We start from the raw sequence: 22,251 nt of genomic DNA on the forward strand, positions 1-22,251 counted from the left end.
TTTGTCCATAGAATGCCACGTCTTAGCAGCATTATGTTTAGTACTCCTGTATATAAACTGATGTACTGCACAAGTTTCAGGTATTTGTCGCTAAATCCAACAAACACTGGTTTTAGTTTGTGGGAAAAGGGAGCCAGAGATATTTTTTGTGACCACCAGCGGTATTGCACTTTAAGCCAGTTCCTCACTGCCTTCACTTTTAAGACCTAGTGGCCATGTCTATGTTTTATGAACAGTATGTGGTTGCAACACTATCAGATTTGGACCAGTAGGGGTCTGCTGAGTGGCTGTCATACTCCCCTGCTCTCTGTTTGTGTGTGGCGTCGGTAGTGGTCTTAAGGCGATGTTTCTGTGATTAGAAATATATATATATATATATATATATATATATATATATAAAAACTCAGATTTTTCATTTTCCAGCGGTACCCTGCCATCAGTTTAGTGACACACAAATATGTTTTCCTAGAGAAGTGACTTGTTTTTGATCTTTGTGTCTCCCTAGGCGATCAGGCTTTCTTTGGTCATGCTCACATGACTCGTCATGCATTTCCCTTCAGGGGTTTACTTTTCTTCTTTGATAGATTTAAACAAAGAAACATTAAGAAATGGTGACTGTATTTTTTTTTTGAATCAATGCTTCCGGCAGGAGTTATTTTTTTTGTCCAGCATTTCAGATAATAGTTAATAATAAATGGACATGGTAATATAAATGGTAACTTCAAAGTTTCAGCCATTTATAACTAATGCAATACATTTACCTTGAATGCATCTTTCTAACCCCACCCCCCAAAGAAATTACAGTATAAATCATCCTGTGATGGGTTGTTCATTATTATTCTTTTCTGCGGTCGTGCTATTTCTGTGATTCATTTGAATTATTGACCTAACCCTTGCATTTGATTTAGATTAATATGATGGCAAGAGGACACGGAAATAAAAGATATGAATGTAACCTATTCCCATGTCTCATCAGTAAGCATCGAGCGGCACGGGCTTAATGGGTTAAAACCAGTGTCCCCAGTGTCTCTGTGGGTGAGTGGATGAAGCTGAGCCTCATCGACTGAATAAGACTGCAGTGAGGCTGACCCTTCTTACCAGTTAATCACTTATAGTCATCAGTCCTAAGAGACTTAAAAGTCCCACAGACATTATTTGCAGTAACCAGACAACAAGGGGATCCTGTGGTCGTATGTATAACCAATACTGTACATAATATAGATATGCTTCTAAATATAGCTGTGATCAAGTGGGTTTTGTCTCAGTTGCTTCAGTTTGACTTTGTGTCAGTCGCTTTAATTCCTCAAATTCAGTATTTTAATGCTCCTTCCAATATATAATTCAACTTTAATTTAAGTAAATTCAAGGTAAAACATATGGTAAAAACATCCAGGACCAGAACAGATGTAACTATTATCTGTGAGCATGAATGAATCAAAAACTCTGATGTAGTTCAAGCAAACTGTCTCGATTATTTAACCTATTTACTCCATCTACTACTGTGGCTATTACCCGATCGGCCCTTTTACTGCAATTAGCTCATATTCCATTTTTAAAGCTAGTGTGTTATTTAAAGCTCGAGTAGACACCTGAGAAGCCAGAATTCTACGTATGAGCATGTGATCTAGTATCACTTTGCAGATACACCTCCTATGGGACCGAGAGGAGCGCACACTGTGTTATCTTGGAATTCAAGTTACATTCGTGGATACGAGATGTTCAGCCGAAGAGTGAAGTGTCAAAGAAGGAAAAAAAAAAAACACGCGCACACAGACAGAACATGATATCCTCCGCACTAGAGGATCCCTGACAGCGTACTCTGATATCCTCACACAATGGGCCGCAGTTTAGGTTACGTTGCTTAACTGGATTTATTCAAAGAGCGCATGCTAATGAGATGTGTTTTCCAGCACTCAGTGTCAGAGTGATTCGTCGTATGCCGTGCTGTATGTGCTGGTGTATCGCTGAGCAAATGGAAACTCACAAAAGGCATTTCCTGCTGTAACCTCCCTGGCATTCGTAGACCGCCACTCAAGATATCTATGTTACTTACAGATCCTGTTCCGCAGAGCCTCAAAGGCCTATCATTCAGTATAACAGGATTTCCCAACCCAAATCTTTCAAATACACATCTACAATATTAATATAGCTTCTCCCCATTAGGCCAAACCTAGTTTGAGGTGATTAAATTGTGTACAGTGCCTAAAACTTGCAATCATTCTACCTTCTTGTCAGTCGAGGGAACTGACCTGCATCTGCTCCGGGTGGTAAGAGGAATAAGTAAACATAATTAGACTGCACTTGTTCATCCCTACTTCTCTGGCATTGTTTATTTGTTTGCTCTAGTCGCATTATGCTGGGGAGTTGCCAGATTGTCTTGTGGCCCCACCGCCACAGGAGTGACGAGGCACAGTGGTGTGTGTAATTAGCAGGCGAGTGTACACAGCTCCCCACAGTGTTCTGACCCCGTCCTGCAGGAGCAACTGCTGCACAGCCAGCGCCAGCCTAGTCAAAGCCCCTTGCGCTCTCCTTCATCCTCCCCTGTAAAAACGCAACAAAGCCCACAGCTTGCAGCAGAAGCTAACGATACACTCAGCCCCCTCTAGCCACCGCCATGTCATCGCACACCTGAATTGGGGCTACGGGCTCGCAACTGAGTTCATTAGATATAACTGCAGCATCTTAACTAGGCTATGGTGAATATGCCTCCCTTAAGGGGTCATTAGGTGTTTCCTTCTTCAGAGATGGGACCTTTTTGACAGTCATGAACATATAGCATAATACAATAACTTAGTTTTGCTCTTCTGAGACTATTTAAAACTGTATGTGTCTGAGTTATTGCTTGGTTAACAAGTACATTCACTCATTTTAATTATAAGGACTGTGTTATCTTTGGTTTGTAGCAAGCATTGCCTAGTGGACATGGATGCTAGACTCTGAATTCTAATATGTGAATTGTGTTACATTTAGTGCTAATTGTATTTTTATTCTAAATTTCTGATATCCTGAAGGAGATGGCTGACTGAATTAAAGCATCTTCTTTTATTAACTGCAATTATTACACATTTCCATAATGTCACTAAAACAGTCACATAAAAGCATTTCAAAATAACCCTGGCATTTAATATTTTTTATTTTTTTATTTTTTTGACACCTAATTGTTTATAGCCCTAACATATTCAAAGCGTCTACCCTGAATTAAGTCAGAAAGCGTAATGGCTGCAGGAAAATGTGACAATTAGAGTGAAAAAGTTGTTAACTGTTAATTGTGTGTTCATTTTGCCTGTCTATAAATAAGGTTTAATGCAATATTTGCGAGGCTGCCAATGAACCGAGCCAAAATGAAGAGCACAAAGCAAACTTTTAATTGCCCTGCGTGTTTTTGTTTTTTTTTTAAATCTACATTTCAACAGACAAGTCAAGATCCTGCGCGGTTCCACAGTGGATGTTTTCTGCACTGGATCGACCTTTGATGAAAAAATCAGAGGCTAAAATCAGTTTGCATTTTTGCATTTGACAAACGTAATAAATTTTAATTCTTCTTTGCAAAAGTGCTCCATTAATTATTGTGATTAATATATTTAGGAGCAGAAAACACGTTTTATTTTTCGGTGGTGGCACACAGATTAGTTACAGCAGCTGCAAAGCTTAGACTGACTGTAAAACGGGGGGTGAGCGACTGTCATTCAATATACGGTGAGAGAGTGACTCGTTGGCTGACTGAGCCTCTGTCTGACCTGAATTTCTGATAAGGACATGTTGTGCCACTGGTAAAATAACTCACCACCTTGCAAAAGCTTATCCCAGTTGTATTATTCAGTTTGAGTTATGGCAGTTCCCTGTCAGCTCTTTTGTAAACATATTGTCTTGTGTCTACAGTCTGCAGGAGAGGATGCTGGGGAAAGGATGTTCATTTTTTAACAGCGGTGTAAAACGCTACCTAAATATTTATGACTGCGTGAACCGTACTCAATAACAGAATAAGTTAGTAGTCCCACCTTAAATATGACAACTGTATGCAGAACATGTTATCTGGGATTTACATATATAGTAGCTGCATTCATTTTATTCATATAAGTTGAAGCCCCAAAAATTTAAGCTTACATTTACCGAATTTGCTGTTTTGGGAAATTCTACTGGTTGTCAGGCCAGGTTAATTTCAGTGAATTATAAGATTATAAATATTGCAATATTGCAATGTTATAATACAAATGTGAAAACAAAATTATAATAATAATAGAAATGTCATAAAACATGCCAGTATACGGTATTTATTCAGTGCTCTGCAATAGAAAAATACTGTGTTTTTGTGACTTTGTGGTAGGGGTCTGCAGTGTGAATACAGGGTGAGGACTCATCCTCCACGGGAGTGAAAAGGAGTGCGATAACATTCTGCAGGAGTGTGTGTTAATGGTTTGTTAAAGGCTTCTTAGTGGAGCGATCAGCGAGCGATTGACAAAACAGTCACAGTTAGTCTTCAGCTTTAGGCAACTGATAAAAACAATTGATCCATGTCGCCAATATTTTGTGCCCTTGGCTGAAGATTTGGATTTTATTGAGGAGTAATCAGTCTTTGATTACCAATATGACAGATGTCCTATAAAGAGAGACACAGTCACTGCTTGAGTTTATTTGCAAACGCAAAGCTCATCCTAATAACACTTGTCAGTAAAAAATATGATTCGTTTGTGACAATATGTGGATTAAATTCAGATTTTAAATGAGCAGTCAACCTTCAGGGTTGGAAAATTATGACAAAACTGCAGTTCCTTGAATGGCCACTTGAGGGTGGTAAGTCCACCCCTGTAGACCTCCATGTTAAAATCATAGACTGTATAAAAAAAAAATAGACGCCATGACAACTCCTCAAAGACGAAGCAAGTAGAGCTCCCCCTGGTGGCTGGCTGCTATAGCGTATAAGCTCCACCTCCTCCATGTTAGTGAATGTGACTAAATAAATAAGTACAGTGTATAATCTAACATTTAATGAGTCTCAAACTCTGGCTCCAAACTCGCAAGATGGCGCCACCTCATCCCTGGAATTCCAGCGTCAGTTTGGCCAGTAGAAGGCAGAGGAAACGCCCCCTCCATTTATTTCTACCGTCTCTGGTTAAAATAGTCATGATAATACACAAGGCTGAGTCGGTCACTGCCAAGATGGCGACGGTCGGAGCCACCACATTGAGCTTCAAAACTCCTTTTCAGGAAATCTGTGGATGATGGCCATATTTACCCAAACCCACCCATGGATACAAACCATTTAAGTCAATAACCAGTCCTAAAAAGTGAACAATGTGTTGTAATCTTTTTAGAAATGTATTTTCTCCTTAACTCACAAGCACGCTGCTGAAAATAGCTGCAAACTTCATCCCAATGGTTTCATTCTCAAAACAAGATCACTGTAACAAGAAAATAATTATTACAGGACCATTATCATCACAATAACCAGACAAGATCTGCTTATTGCGAAAATGGTGGCAAAATTCACTGATTAATCAAACACTCTTCTGTAATTGGCAGACGCTGAAGTTGTTTACGTCCTTGTTATCAGTTAAGCCTCAATCTCTGATGCTCCTTCATTTGTGCCTCGGCTTTAACAACACCTGAGAGGGAAATTTGCATCTGGATCCCCTCGTGTTGGATTCCCAGAGCGAAGTCGTAAGGCTGTTGGTTTAAATAAAGAACTGGGCTCAAATGTGCAGCTTTGACAGTGCGTGTGGGCTGGGATGACATAAATTCATACAATCGGATAGAATCTCTTCATTATTCGAGCGGCCTATGGTGATGCTGTGCTACTGTAGCTGGCATTACCATGCAGGCGATCGCTGTGCACCACTATTGCCGTAGCTTCTGTTTTCTGAATGGTAGGCTTGCAGGGGATACGCAATCAATTAGTCACGTCTCTGGCACCAAGACTAATGTGATAAGGGTAGGTAATCATCCTCTGCAGATATATAATTCACTATTAATAGCCTTTCTGACTCTAAATTTAACCATGACAAATGATTGTATTTCTGAGTCTGAGTCATTTTACCGACCGATCACGCTCTCCCGTCTTTCCTGTTCCCCCTCCCTAACCTATTTCAAAGAGTTGGCGCTACTGGCCCAAATATGTCACACCTAACAAGGCTTGGTGCAAATTTAGCCTGTCAATATGTGTCAAGCCTCATTCATCAGTTATCGCTCTTTATCCAAGCTGTCCTTCTACTTTCACATTTCACCACCCAGAGGCTTGACTTTGCCCCGAGCTTGCGTCCCACCCCCGGGTTCTCCGCTTCAAGGTGCAGAAGCAATGACGAGGACTGCCCTTGCTAAACCTGAGTGGGACAAGGAAATGCAGAGGAAGGGAATGAGGACAGCCGCAGTGTAAGCAGCTGATTACGAACCTCTCAGCACAATTGTGCTACACTGAGTGTCTCATGATTGACAATACCTGCCCTTTAAGATCGGCTTCTTTTACACGGACAATACTGTATGTCTTCGACTTGATTAAAATGATTCCGATCAGCCACAACATTAAAACCACTGACAGGAGAAGTAAATAACATTGACCATCTTGTGACAATACAATGTTCTGCTGGGAAACTTTTGGACCTGGGATTTGTGTGGATGTTACTTAGACATGTACCTAGACCAGACCAGGCACCCCCACCCCATAGCAATGACACTCCTTGATGGTAGCAACCATCCCCAGCAGGATGCAGCCTGACACAGACACACACAAAAGCGGTTTAGGAACAACTCAAAAAAACAGCGCCTGGCCTCCAAATTCACTAGATCCCAAACTGATCAAGTATCTGTGGGATGCACTGGAACAAGCCTGATCCACAGAGGCCCCTCCTCTCAACCCAAAGGACCCAAAGGCCCCCACTAACAACATTGTGTTGCCAGACACCGCAGGACGTCCTCAGAAGGACCATGTGTTCCAAAAACTTTTTTGACATGTGCAAAGGAGTGTCGAATCAGCCTGAAATATACAAACTTTTTACAAACTCTATTGTCAGAAATGAATTCATTCAATAGAACGAGGTACAATCCATGAAAACCTGAGCTGCTGCCTAAGCTGCTCCTGTACATGGGTAAAACGTGCGCAGAAAAATGGATTTATTCCAACTAGAGAGAAACGATTGGTGCTAATATTTTTCTGTTGAACAGATAATTAAAGGATTTACACCCTTAATCCGAAAACTCATTCTCAGATTGGCCTAGTCGTGTAGAATGGATACATAACCACTGACCGGTTTATGTCCGGCATGAGAGTCTCACACCTGCATGTGATACTTGTCTCTTATGTGTACTGACTCACAGTAACACACATTGTTTTCTTTTTTTAACCATTCACTTCAACTCGTCATTCTCACTTAAAGGAAACAACGCCTCAATGTACTGTATATTGTTTTTGTTCTCAGGGTATGAAAGGTGACCCAGGGCCAGTTGGTCCAGTTGGTCCCAAGGGAGCCAAAGTGAGTGAGTCTGCCATGCATACTCGGCTTGATAAAATAACACTGAGATAGTGTTTTTTTTTTATTATTATTATTCTTTCACTCATAAAAAAATAAATAAAAATACTTCAGGGAATCTGCTTGACTTTCATGAGCTGTAATCCCAGTCTCGATAATGTTTTTCGCCCATCTGTTTGAAGTGCTGCTATGATTGCTTCTCCAACCATGGCCAGCTAAAGATGATTGTTATAGCCGTCATAACTTAACTTATTGATGGTCATATAGAGAAGCTTTTTATCCAAGCGATAGAGAGAGAGAGAAAATATCTCACATTCTGTTTGTATATTCATAGGGAGATGTGTTTGTAATGGGCATAATCCCTTTATCTTTCCCTTTGTAAACTGTTGTTTCATGATACTGAAGCCTACAGCAAAGGTTCAGGGTTTGCAATATATATGACATTTGCTTTTAAATATTAAGAATCTGCTTTCATAAGGTTTTAAGACAAGCTGGAAGTACAGCAGCAGAGGAGTTAGATGCAAAGCCTTGTTCTCAACCGCAACCCCCTTTACAGTCTGTTCACTGACATCAGTGACATGAATTACATTAACTCTTGTTGCAATGCAGGATATATCGGTATTTTTCGTAAAGCTGTCTCTTTCTTTTCATCCCACTTTATTATTTTGCATGTATGAGATGGAATGTGTTTTTTTTTCTTCTTGTAATTAGTTGCCGTATCTCCTGCTTTTTCCCCCCCCCCTCCCTTATTGGGCCTTCTTCTTCTTCATCTTCTTTTTTTTTTCATGTTGTTGTTGTTGTCTTTTGGTAGAACTCACCGCATAATTGTAGGTGCAATGCACTGTCTGCCAGCCTTGAAGTTATAATGAGGTCTGCGTGTTTCTGTGAAGACAACAGAGAATCACAGGGTATTTTATCCTATTTTCCGGATGGGAGGGTTGGCGGAGAGGGGTGGAGGTGGCTGCGGAGGGAGCGTTTGTTTGTATTGAAACTGACAGAGGGAGGCAAATTTGGAAGCATAAAGTAATGAGTCCCCTGAATATCCCGTAGCAGGCATATTTTCACTGTGACATTCATTTAGACAGCAAAATGGATCTGAAGCACCCTTTTTTTCCCCCTCTCTTTCATCCACATCTGATAAAAGGAAATTACCAGTTGTAAAGTCCACCGATTCTCAGATCAGTGCTTTATGAAGAGCTGTTGGGATTGTGGTGGAAACGGGATAGAGCCGGACAGTGATGCAGTGAGTTTTATCTCAAAAGACAAGAAAAAAGCAAGGCGGGCGAGATCACTGCTTACATTGGGTTATGCCGGCGTCTAAAGGCATCCGCGTCTTTCCATATATGACCGTTCTGTGGCTGCCCGTGTGTCACAGTCACCAAACAATGTTATCATACCTGTCCGTTGTTAATGCGGCCGAGCTTTCACATGATATGGCGTGGCTGTGTTTATTTTAAGCCCTGTCAGATTTAATAGCAGCAGCCCACCTGCCAGTTGTCTGACAGTGTGAGAGTCGTCAGACATGCTTCGTTTCATGACGTACTGTAAATACTGTCAGTGGTCTTCTACAGGGCGCATATATATATATATATATGTTAAGATACTGCTGCCATGCATGCTCCATCTTATTTTACCTGACCTTCAGTTAACACGTGCACTTAGCTCCATGTATGTTTGGACACCGGCACAATTTTTGTTTTATTACTGAACTTACAGTTATATAATGAATGTAGGTTCAAAGTGCAGACTGTCTTTGAAATTATTCACGTCGTAACTCTAGGACAGATGTAGCAATTACAACCATTTTTATAGACAGTCCAACTGGAACCCATGGACACGACCAAAGGGCGATGGGGATCCTCTTTTGTCCAGCTTTGCCAGGCCTTTACCGCAGCTATCTTTAGTTTCTATTTGTTCATCTGTCTTTCTGCCTTTAGTTGTGTCTTTAGCAGTTGAATTGCATCCCCGAGATCAGTACTGACTCGGCCGTTGCGAAATACCCCACATCTGCAACTTCAAAAACTCCCGGGTTGCTTTCACAGTGTGTTTTGGGTCATTATCCACCTGTACTGTGAAGCGCCGTCCAATCATCTTTGTTTCATTTGGCTGAATCCGAGCAGACAGTGTGTCCCTATGCACTTCATCAAGAATTCATCCGGCTGCTTCTGTCCTCTGTCACATCATCAATAAACACTAGTGACCCAGTGCCATTTGAAGCGATGCATGCTCATGCATCACGCGGCTATCTCTCTGTGATGTATTTGTTCTGTTTTGGTTTTTTTTGGCAGTCTAAGGATGTGCTCTTTCTCTTTTACCGAGCGCTCTTTTGAACGCATGTTGTTGGTTTCCAAATGCTTCACTTAGAGTTGACTCTAGACTATTTATCTGCGTAACCCATGAGGAAATAATGAAGGATATCCACACACCTGTCCATAGAAACAGATTTTGAGTCAATTATGCATCACTTCTGAGGCCTTGAAAACAGTGGACTGTCAGTAAAAATGGTTGTAATTCATACACCTCTCCTACCCATTAGAGAGTCCGCAACTGAAGCCCCTGTTATATAACTGCAACTTGAAAATGTTTTATTGAACAGCTAAAATGATGGTTGGCCTGATAGTCGGAAATCAAGGAAAAATATTGGATAGATTTCACTGATTATTATCTTTCTTCGCAGGGTAATGTGGGTCTTCCTGGAACTCCAGGGCTGCCTGTAAGTTCACACTGTTTCATTTACATCTCATTATGCTGTCTGCATGTGTAAGGACATCCAAAAAGAACTCGAAAATGTACTCATGGGGGTATGACCTAAAATGGCTCGACTGGGCTTTGTAAATATCACAGCCGTTTGGCTGAGCAGACATGGCACACGGCGGTAAAACATCTGGCCCACCGAGACGGAAAGTGAGGCACTCAGGTGAACAGTCTCTGTGTCACATTACCATCGCCTGGGAATGGGTCAAACAAGGAGCGGATAGACAGGGCTCAGTGGGCATCCTCACTTGGGCCAAAAAGGATAGGGATGAGCAGCCAGGCGGAGAAGAATGGCGCTCCAAGCCTTGGGTTTGGGGGTGGAGGTTGACAGCTAGTCACTGGCTGTATCCTACATGGGAGAGACATACACTTATTGAGTTGGTGGCTATCCCTGCAGACTTGCTTGCTTTCATAGGTACCCAGGAGGAACTACAACAGGGTATGTATTTTCGATCTTATAATTGGACCGGCTGTGCTTTCTCTCTAGTCATGGACAGAGAACATAACACAGAAATGTACAGATTCCTGTGCAAACACAAATTGAAGTTACACATGTCAGCAGGCAGCGGATATATGTACTCACAGATGCGGTCGCATAGTCACCTATCAACGCATGCTGCAAATATGTGAACACAAACGTAGACACACACACACACATGCTCGGTGCACTGCAGCCAGGGAGTTGACGGCTGCTGCAGATTAAAGGTATACTGCGGGTGGTTAGCTAATTATGTGCACATCATGAGGGGACCAGCCTGCCAGTTTTAATCAGCTCTGGAGTGATACAAAAACGATGTCCCTCTGCTTCTGGCTTGCCCCTTTTATGTCACCAAAGTGCTTACGATACCCACAGAACACTGCCACCATTCATTAGCCCATCTCTAATGCTTTCATAAGGACGAGCTAAGTAACAGTCTTTCCCTGACAAGCAAGCACGGTCTCAGCAAACTTTCCTCGCATCGTGCCAGTAAATTGGTCGGTGAGTGTGAGCAGAAAATGATGGCAGGAAGTTGTTAAAGCAGTGCAGACTTGCTGCCAGCGGATTTGCATTGCACTGCTTGTTACCCAAGGTCAAGACTCAGTGCTCAAAAATCCAACCAAAGACCATTGTACTATTGTACATGAATAATTAATTTATTGGCAAAACAACTGCAGGGAGTTCGAGTCATGTTTTATTTAGGGTGTCACAGGTCAGAGCTCTGACTCTCCTTTTCTAGATACAGCTACAGAAATTGTTGGGTTGTCAGCCTCCTTGTTAACTTTTTTTTTGTGGCTTAGCTTGAGGCATCTAACTTGAAAGTTGTCGATTTCTGCAAGAAGAGTCAACAGTCTTTGACTTTTGGATGCCGATTGAAATGGGACACCAATTATTTGGCTTGAGCTTGAAACCTGAGATAATGTATGTGGCCTTGTGTTCGTTTTGTGGCCTGGTGGACAGACGACTCTGTCTGCCCTTTCCTGACAGTCGCCGGCAGGGTGTCGGGAGAGTTGTAATTGTCATGCCCTGACTTCTCTCGGGGTCGTGGCGGTCAAGGATAATTATGACCAGTTGTGTCGCTCACCCATATCGAGTGAACATCTATTGTTATACGGTGTGAGTCATGTGTGTTGTGTCTCCATACTGACTGAAATGTGTTTGTATTTGTTTGATTCTTAGGCGGACAATGCATGTCTGAAAGGAGATCAGGTACTTTTAATAATTTCACTGGGTTCATCCTGTACTTCTGAGTTTGTTGCTTTCAATTTCTTGTAAACATAATAATCCTTCTCCTGCCGTTTTTCTCAGGGCCCTGCAGGTGACAAAGGAGAGAAGGTAACACACCGATCACCGCGTTTACGGCTAGAATCTAATATTCATTTGCTTTTCTTGTTGGACAAAGTGCGCATAACGCGATCTCTCTCTCAATCAAGAACAACTATTAGGTTCGACAAGCAATTACGAAGCATAGCCACGCTGAAGAAGTTCAAAACAAATCCCAACTCAGCATATACCTCGATTAACTTACTAATAGTTTCTTATCAGGATACTTTGTAGAATAATGGAGTGGAGCTCTGATCAACTGAGGCTGCAAATTGCCTATTAAGGGGATATTGGAGAAGTCACCTAGAAGCTGTTCATGAGTAAGAATGGAAACTACAGCAGTACTCACATCTATCTATTCATGCAATTTAAACGAATGCCGTGTTTCCTATCAGCGCAAATAAGCCCGCTGGTTATCCTCCGGTCTGCTGAGAACATGTGGCGCCGGCATCTGTCTGCATCGTTTTTTTTGCGAGAAGTTGTACTATCCTCCTGCAATGCCGAAATGTTCTGTTGCGCCGAAGTCACTGTGATACGTCCTTTCCCCAGGGATCGGCTGGAGTGCCAGGTCAGCCAGGGGAACCGGGCAAAGAGGGCAAAAGGGTGAGTAAACAGAAACAGTTCAGCGGTTGTGTGGCCTGGCTAGTGGTTGTAACGACTGAGAGGACCTGGCTCGGGGAAAGGCCAAACAGCAGCTGAGGGGCTGTTGTTGTTTTAAGAGGAGGCAGAGATGATCTGGGGAAAAAGGATTGCAGTGATCCTGCAAAGTAAAAAAAATAATAAAAGGGAGAAGGGAGGGGACGGGCTTGTTGTATGACAATTAATGAATGGGCTACATGGCCACGGGGTCGCACACACACAAACAGTGTGAATGGCAGCACACATGGTTAAGCCCCACTGGGTGACTGCGGTGGACAGAATTCAGGTTCCTGAAAGACCGGCTTGATTTAAGATAGACACAATGTCCGCGATTGAATCAACTGAGATATCACATCCCATTTGTTTATTTGACACCTCGCATTGTAATAACTGTGGTTAGGAGTACGCGCGTGAGGTTATGCAATGTCTAAATCTGGCATTGATACTTAAACAAAAAAAAAAACGGTGTACAGTGATAGAACATAGGGTGACCGGATGATTGCCCTAGTGCAAGAATGTTGTTGTTCCTTGACATCAGAGCTGAAAGGCACAGGTGGAGAGAGTGTCCTTTTGTGTCCAGTTTAATTGTCTTGGCGTGAATTCCTTTCTCCTGTGATCAGAAATAGATCCTACACTCTACTCTGTATTGCTGTTTGTGCTTTTACGGGCCTGAAACGGCAAGAAATACCACAGCAAAATACAAAATATATGGCACGCTGAGCTGCACAGCACCGATAAGTAGGTCAGGCAAATGTTCTCTTCAGATTAGGAAAAAGCCAAGATGATGCACAATCCTGGAGACATCTGGACACGAGTATGTCAAGAATTCCGCCCTCGTGTGTGTGTGAGAAGCCCATAACTTCTCCCGACAATTTATGACCCATCGTCGCTCGTGTTATTTCTCAATGCATCATTTCCCAAAACGCATGTAATAACAGAATCTATTGGGAGGGAAAGTATTCCGCAAAAGTGAGCTCAGAGGCTGGGGCAGATGTTTTTTCGTTGTTTTTTTTGTTTTAACGCCGTTGTCTCTCCGCCTCATTAGTCACACTGTTATTTCATACCGAACCTGACTTAAGTGGCGTTCTGGGCGTCAAAGGGACCCAGCGTCAGAGGCATCAATTACAGTGTGCACCTTTCTTCAGGAATACAGTTTTATTGTAAATCTTTCCATCATAATTGGGTTAGAGGAAATAGAAAGTTGCTCTGTGTTTGTTTGATGTTGTATCCTCATGGTTTCCTATATAATATCACATTTTTTGCGCTAGTTATTTTATAGGTAAAACAGCCATAGGGCTTTCAACTGGCAATTCCAGACTTTCTGCTGTTGTTGTCGCTGCTGAAGACACAGTTCTGATCTATTAATACCCCGTCTTTGATGGCTGGCTGACTTCATGGTGACTGTTAATGTGCTAAGGTTTCTGCTTATTCTTAGCACCAGGAGTCACATGTAGCAGAAGTTGTTGACCAACCTGTGTTTCTGCAGTTTGGCGGCCTATTTTAGGGGAGGCAGACACGTATCATTATCAGGGGCTAGCTCGTGGCCAGCTGATGCAGCAGGAGGCTCTCACCCAATTAGCAACTCTTGTCCGTGCCTGCAACCTATTGGTTTTACCGAGAGCCGTAGCCGCTGTGCAAATGATGCAGAATGTCTTGATGTGGGCTGACCACTCCGCAGCCTTCATAGAATAGCCGGGAGTGGAAAGCTTTCACAAAGCCTTAGATTCAAGCCCGGACCATCTCTCAAACTGTCTACTTCAATTTATCGTTGAGGAAAATACGACCACTCTAAGCCATCTAGATTTACTTCAAGGAGATGTGGAGGACATTGTAGCGGGGGGATGAGGGATGATGCCGTTTGCCCCGATACTTCTCTAAAGTTTAAAGCAACATATGCACGAGAGGGTATCAAGGGTAGTCGTGCATCCCCCTCTGTGACCCTACGTCTGACGCGCACAGAATCTTGATTTTACCTTATTACCTTGATGGATGACTAGTTAAGTTTGTCAGGGTGGAGGTAAGGGCCAGTCCAACCATGACTGGGGGAATTTATAGGAATGTATTGGCCCCGCATTACACATTGCCATTAATGTTAATGTGAATGTCTGAGTTCTATCTATTATGAATGGCATTGACACAGAGTGGCAGACGAAGATTAGGACTTTGGGATTCGGCGGCACATTACAGCAGATCCAAAACGAAGATGGGGAGCGCCAGTAAAAAAGGGAAATGTCCCCCTTGCTGACTGTGGCGTGCTAAAATATTCATCGCGCCCTGTAACGACGTGCTAAGCCCGGTGTTGTCATTGTAGGCCGGCTCTTTCCTACACGGGTTTAGGAGCTGAAGGGCACAGACGCTTAAAAGGACAACCTGGGAATTTTAGAGTGTCCAGTGTAGTCATTTGTAAGCCAAGTGCTGGGTACGCTTTTGGGACGGTGTAGTACCGGCCTGACATCCATCAGCAAATATGAGGGGCTGCAGAATAAACTCTTCTGTGCGTGCACAAAAATTACATAATTTTTCCTTCTCAAAATAGCACTGATCAGTGCTCACCGCTTCCTTAATGTCAGAATAACACCACAGAGAGCTGGGTTTATTAATGCTGTGCCAAGTCTTCCCAGCATACTATTCTTCAGTAGCTGGCATGGGGTTATGAGTGAGTTCAGAGGCAGGCATGGGCTCATTCCTGGGCAAGGCAGTGGGTTCCCTTGGATTAATAAATAATCACCTTAAGAAATCCTCCATTTCAAGGTGGGTCTCTGAGTATTAATCCATGCCTAACGCCACATTAAGCCTTATTAGCTGCATGTACATGTACAGAAAAAGAAGCTAAAGTCGGTGACAAACGCCACATCGATTCTGTGGTTTCCTAAGGAGGCTGTATGATGTTGTCATGTATAACGGCATAATGGTCAGGCATTTGTTCTCATAAAATATTTTAGGACCACGGCATAAGCATTCTAATTCGATTTTCTTTTATGCGCTATTTTTACGCACCGTGCTCAGTGCAGATAATGTGAATGTAAAGCACATGGGGCGTCTACCAGCTTCCTTTCCTGCTGTCTTGGAAATCATCCGACAGATGCGCGTGTGTATTAGACGTACAGTTGTTGTGCAGAGATGACGAAACTCGTTCAAGCCCTAGAGGAGGCAGGAGATTGCAACTGCTCCATCTCCAGATGTGTTCTCTTCAAATGAATTATGCACTGCAGATTATTCACTCACACATTTTGTTTCTTGGTTATTTATGTTGCTGTTTTATTTAGCGAGTCGGCACAGTTGGAAAATATATGGATCGGTAGCCGGTGAGGAGATCTGTGTAATCTCCTCCAAAGAACTGGCCATCCGGTAAGAGGCGGCGTTCTCAATCGGCTGCCTCGGGATTGTCTCACTTTTGTAAAATAGCTCCTTTTTCTCCCGGAGACGCTTGCCTCCATGCCTCACCTGAGGAGGTAGGCGGCTGACACCGTGCCACATGAGATACCCGCTTCATATGTCAAGGAGATAAGAGAGGACAAAAGTCCCCAATAAAGGTGAAAGGGCCCGGATGCAGCGGCTGACCGAGCAGCACGAGATGATGAAGTGGAGGGGAAAGCCATTAAAAGACTTAATCTAAAAGGAATCATTTCTCACTAAACAGTCGGATGTGCCGCATCAATACCGCTGATAAAAGAAACCAGGCGGATTATTGATGCCCGAGAAACATTGGGGAAAAGAAGAAGCTGTGAAATATGACGGAACTTTGTCTTTACTATCAGGCTGTTCATCCTGTGTTGAATCAGTTCTCCTCCTCTGTTTGGCCACATTGAAGCCACTGTGGCTGCTAATTATAAGGTCTGAGAAATCGTAAATTAATTTTTTCTGATTATTTTTACAGTTATTGTTTGGCTTTCAAATGATTCAAATGTAAAGATGATGTCCTTTACAGAGATGCAATTAGAGGTTTTATGTAATAGATTCAGGCACATAAGGTTCCTGTAAAATTGGATTTAATGCATTCACGTCCTCTGACAGCTGACATGCAGCAGCAGCAGCAGCAGCATGGGGCCTTATTCTACTCAATTCAATTCGCTTTTATTTATATAGCGTCAATAATAATCCAAGTTGTCGCGGGATGCTTTACAGAAGCCAGAGCCTGAAACCCCCAGAGCAGGCACGAAGGCGACAGTAGCAAGACTCCCTTACATTACTGGACGTGCCATTTAACCACAAGCGCATAACACTGGAATCATGAGACTAGTCGGACATGTGATCCTAAAGCCGGAAGTCGAATGAAACTAGAGAAGTTCGGGGTAAACACGATGCTCACCAGTTGGCTGTTGGGTAGGAATACCGTTTAGAGAGGCTGTCCTCGTGTGAAATAGGAGAAAAATAATGTAAAACAATACGAGTCTGTGTCTCAGCCACTGTCGCTTTACATTCGTCAGGTGTCAGGACGTCAGATCATGCGATGGCAGGTCAATGTGTGTCTGTAATTGCGGTTCAGACGCACTTTTAGTTCTTCGCTCGCTTAAAAAAAATAATAAAAAAATTGAAACAATGTAAGTTGACTGCAGCTGCCCAGGCTCTTTAAAATGACACGGATATAACCTGTCAAAACAGTAGAAAAGATCATCTGTCTCGTCTCTGCTTGGCAAGCACACTGGTCCACCATTTCCACAAGAGAGGGAGGTAATTGCTGTCTTTTGGAAGTGATAGTGGTGTTTACATTTTCCATTCATGCCCATGCGCTGAATGACTGAAACAGCTGTCCATAAGTCACGACCAACGGCACAGGGATATTTTTCCATATTTTCCTCCGTCGTCCTGCAGTTGACACACGCCTTTAAAGGCTGCCTGTGCATTAGATGCAAGCAACATGTCAAAAACGTTTTCTCCCAGACAGGAAAACAACTGTGTCATCTTGCACTTATGCTGTTTTCTCTCCCTTTCCAAACTGTAGGACATTTTCTCTCAGCATGCGGTTTTGACCGGGCACCACATCCTACCGGTGCTCTCTTTGTGCGGATGCACAGAGGTCAAAGCATTAGTGTCGGATCAGATACCATAACATTCATCTACTTTAAAACAAAATCTGTGCATCCTCGTTGCACAGCTGATTGCTCCTGTCATTTAACCTAATTTGGGAAAGTATGCCATTGTCCGCGAAACCAGATCACGCTGTAAGTGGAATTTAGATGCCTCTCTTGTATGGGACAGAGCAAATGTTATTTCCAGATAATTGAGCCACCACAGTATATATAAATATATATTTATAAGATTCATATTATATCTAATGGACTCGGCTAAGGTTCATTTCGATCAGGCCAAAGCGGGCAGCGGCAGTGACAGGGAAGGAGTGATGGCTCCGTTTTGCGAGGACTGAAACATTTGGCAGCCGTTTCTTGCTCCATAGGTGGAGGCAGACACGAACAGCAACTGTAGCAGACTGTTGACCTCTACCAGAGCACCTGCAGCGTGAGATTATTAAGTAACGAGTCCCTGGTGAGAATACCAGCCTTCCTGCCAGAAGTTCTCCATGGGAGGCTGCCGCTGATTTGGGTGATACAGTAAAAGCATGAAATTACAGCGTCTATTTGATTATTATTTCTTTTTACTTTGTTGTCCAGTTCAGTATGCTGTATAATTTCGTGTCTTTCTTAAAAGGAGTTACATTTCCTCAGCGGATTCACATTTATAATTGAGCTTGTGTGCTGTTTTGTTGCGCTTTTAAATCACAGATAATGTGAGGGTCCTGTACATTTACAGTAACTGACGCATTTTCTGTTTCAACCATGTGTCATCTTGGCGCATTTCGCTTCATTTTAGTACATGCTTAGTCACTTTATTGCACATTTACGGGAAATATATGTACAGATTTAACTTGTATGACTGTTAAACTGAGAGCAGCGCTATTTTGTTTAACCGTAAAACAACCTCATATAGAGTATATGCAACCACTGAGACACATCCGGTGATCATACTGATGGTGTGTGTCTTTAAAGCGGTGTTTAAACACACTAGCGTGATGTAGATATGTAGTTACAGTTTTGGCCCGACCCGCTTGAGCTCGATGGCAGAGTAGCACAGAAGGGAAGAATTTACAGGTCAGCAGGGCTCACAGCTGAGATTTTATGGCAAGATTTACGCCCTGTGTGATTTTACAAGCAGGGGGAGGATTCGTTAACCCTTTGCTGAACAAAAGGGAGCAGGTTTTTCTTCTCTCGTCTGTCTAAATTCATTTTGAGGGAACTCGGAGAGCGGCGCTCGCGACACCTGTACGACACCGGGAGGTAACGCGTGTGCCCAGTGCACAAGGCAATTAATCTTGTCAATGTCAAGTGCATTGGGAGGGAGGATGAAACAAAGATTTGACCTGATTGGCTATGAAAAGGTCTCACATTTGGGCCCTGTTGGGAGAGAGGAGGGTTACAGGGGGAAGCGTTTGGCACATGCAAGGACAGATGCGCGGAGCTTTGATTTATCTGTCTGAATCTCGTCTTTCCCGGAGAGCCCCAATTTGGCTACATCCATGGGTGTCCAGAATAAACACACATTAATTGGCCAATTAATTACAGGGACGAATAGAGGGGGCCGGGCTGTGAGAGGGCCGCTTTGATTGCACCGGCTTTTGCCGTCGTTGTGTATGCATGTTTGTATGACGCTGTGTATAGGTGTGAAAAGCTGATGTTCAGCGAGGGGTAATGTAGGTCAACGTATCCTCTGAGCATCACGTAGGCTTGGCCGGAGCGCGGCCCCCAATGCACACGTCTACAACCTTGCGACTTTTTCAGGAGATTGAGCCGTACCTTGCGGCAGGGCCGGTGTAGTGTTCCCATTCAGCGGGGCCTGACACCCTCATGGCCTGTGTCTAATACTTCCCCGACATTTTTAAATGTTGTTTCAATGCCTGCCAGGTTACAGCAGCGCTAATGGAGTGTCATGTACCAAGCAGGGTCAGCCGAAGTGAATTCAGTCCTCGAGGTATGTCAATGGACAGGAGGTGAGTGGCCCCTACGACTGTATATCCGACCCCGTGAGTTTAGTCATCCAAACAATGGGATTTCTCCGGCTCCGAAAGGTCTGGCAGTATACAAAGACGCTCTCCTGACATTTCAGGTCAGTTTAAGGAGGAGGCATCGTTTGAGAAACGCTGAGAATGTAAATACCTTTAAGGGGGGGGGGGGGTACTTTTGATGTATGGATTGAAGCGTGCCCCGGGTGCGCTCTGTCTGTGTCAGCCTTTTTCGGCCAAGGGGAAGGAGGAGGAGGAGGAGGAGGAGGACGCGGGGAGCTAAGAGTGCAGGGGGAAGGAGGAGCTGGTCGGGGAGGAGATGGAGCCCCCAACACTGCAGAACACAGAGGCGTGGTAGTGGGAGGCTGCATCACTTACAGGACACTGTTACAGCTTTCCATCCATATTCTGATTCTCCACACTCTCATCCTGCCTGCAACCAATTTAGATACATTCATCTGTGTCCACTTTAATGGCATGCCAGGGAGCAGCGCATTGACAGTGGTCTGATATTATACAGATGGTAGTGTGGGGGACCTCAGTGTAATCTGTTATGCGTGGTGAGTGATATGAAGCATAAGACTCGCCGAGGGCTACAGTACCCGGAGAGAGCGCCTTGTGGATCTTTGCACAGTGTATTCTCTCTGACCTCAAATATTTGGTTTGTAAAATGAACCAGGGTTTATTCAAAGTAGATTTTCAGCCTCTCCTATTCACTTGTGGGATAATGCATTAATGAAACACTCAGTATCTGTAAACATAGGATGGGGGCAATCTGCTCTGGATGAATAATACGGCCAAAAGTCCAGATGAGACTGTGAAATTGCGAAAGAGCCAAGACTAATAACAGCCTCCATTAGGAGATGAGAACATTCAAGAGGCAGCGGCGGCCCAGTGAGGAGCCAAAGCAATAGGCAGCCCAGCTTGCATTGAAACACTGCTCAGACATTCAGACGATCGGTGGGAGTTGAGCTCAGAGTTAAATATAGATTTATCATCACTTCTTCGCCACATAAAGATGCAAATTCAGATAATATCATCAGCCCTCTTTCCTCTCCTTAGGAGTTGTTAAAGTCAATGAGCTCTTAAAACCCGTCGCCGAAGACGTGCTACAAACGTGGCTGTTGTAAAGAGCTGCTCTGAGGCTCCCTTGGGACCTCCACGGCTTAGAGTCTATAGACATCCACTATCTGCATTTCCTGTTTGCCTTAGGCTCTGGTGTTTGCACACCGTGTGGTGGTGAGGAGTTGGTTGTTTGCAGGAATAGCACCATAATGGTTATTTTACCCAACGATATGCTGCGTTCTCTGACTGGGAACCCTTGTAATGCCACCTGTGTCCCTTTGTATTGTGTGGCAGCTGAAAAGAGGCGTAATGCGGTATGAGAATTATTGTCACTCTCTCTCACTCTCATGCAGCTTCTTGCTCTCGTCTGTTTCCTTCTCCTCGCGTCGTTGTAAGCCCTCCGCTGAAAAATCTCCTTTACGGTATTCAGTGCCTAATTGCCAGACTGCCTAATTAGGGATGTTACCCAACACACATCATACATTCATGCATTGAGGACATCCATCCTCTCTCAGAGAGAACTTACAGTTTCCTCACTGACTCTGTCCCCTGCCATGTGCAAAATTTGTGATGCAACTAGTTTGCCATCTAGTGGCACTTGCACAAATAACCATTTAGTCACATGGGGTCCATGATTGAGTTTCTGAGAGGAAAGCCTTCATGGAAAGCTTTAGCCAAGAGACTATAGGTGCAATCTTGGCCAGCTGAGCTGTGTCTTAAGTCGGCTGCAGTGTCAGCCATCTCTTTATACGTCCCTGAATATTTAGATGGCTGGGAGTTAAAGAGAGCATTGTGTGCCAGTCAGAATGGTGAAAAATGCTAAGCTGCATTTGAGCCCCTGCCAGGCAGCTGTCGGCTTTGCCGTTCTCTTCCTGCCCCGGCCGCTCCTCTTAACCCTCAGTAAACAACTGGAACAAATCCTATTTTATTAAGGCTTTTACCAAGTGCAAGGGATCTCTGCAAGCTCCAGTGCCCAGGCATTTTCTGAGCCTGTGCAGTGTCCTAAGATGGCATCCAGCTAGGGCAGTAAGAAGAAGGGAATTTGCACTGTCTGTCTCTAATTGGATCCTTAATAAGAAGCAGGTGAGGCTGCGTGCTCTGCACTGTCTTTTGTGGTATGTCAAGAAAGCTGCATAATCGATCTTTACCTCAGAAGCACTGATTTGGCAAAGTGAAAACGGGTTTGGTGATGATTCTGACAGCTGCAGCATATTGATTTGCGTAGTTGGTGCAGATTCACTGAATATTTGTCCCTTTCACAAGCTGATACTTAAACTAACGCCCAGTAGCAGCTGTTCTGACGCAATCATATGTAAGTAAGTGAGTATTATCAATGAAAGTGAAGTCGAGAACATGCCATCTGACAATTCAGAATCACACTGAATACGTATACTCTACACAGTATTTTAGTTTTACATTTCAAAACAGAAACTTTTCTCCTCAAGAGAAAGCAACTTTGCAGTGCATTATTCCCAACACACTATCTAAGATAAAAGATACATATGGGGAAAGGTTTAAGATGTTGCTGCAGAAATCTT

General features: G+C 43.5%; 1 protein-coding gene across 1 annotated transcript in view; it reads left to right on the plus strand.

Annotated features, from left to right (window-relative positions):
- LOC311499988 (uncharacterized protein) overlaps window positions 1-22,251 on the plus strand; it is a gene marked incomplete at both ends in the record, with an annotated part of 98,278 nt that overhangs the window by 20,986 nt on the left and 55,041 nt on the right. Inside the window, 5 exons of the mRNA XM_084561150.1 lie at window positions 7,410-7,463; window positions 10,138-10,173; window positions 11,872-11,901; window positions 12,001-12,027; window positions 12,565-12,618. Coding sequence (XP_084417276.1) covers window positions 7,410-7,463; window positions 10,138-10,173; window positions 11,872-11,901; window positions 12,001-12,027; window positions 12,565-12,618 — 201 coding nt within the window. The remainder of the gene's footprint in view (window positions 1-7,409; window positions 7,464-10,137; window positions 10,174-11,871; window positions 11,902-12,000; window positions 12,028-12,564; window positions 12,619-22,251) is intronic.

The sequence above is a fragment of the Chelon labrosus genome (genome assembly GCF_963514085.1).
Source record: "Chelon labrosus genome assembly, chromosome: 15".
NCBI classification, from domain to species: Eukaryota; Metazoa; Chordata; class Actinopteri; order Mugiliformes; family Mugilidae; genus Chelon; species Chelon labrosus.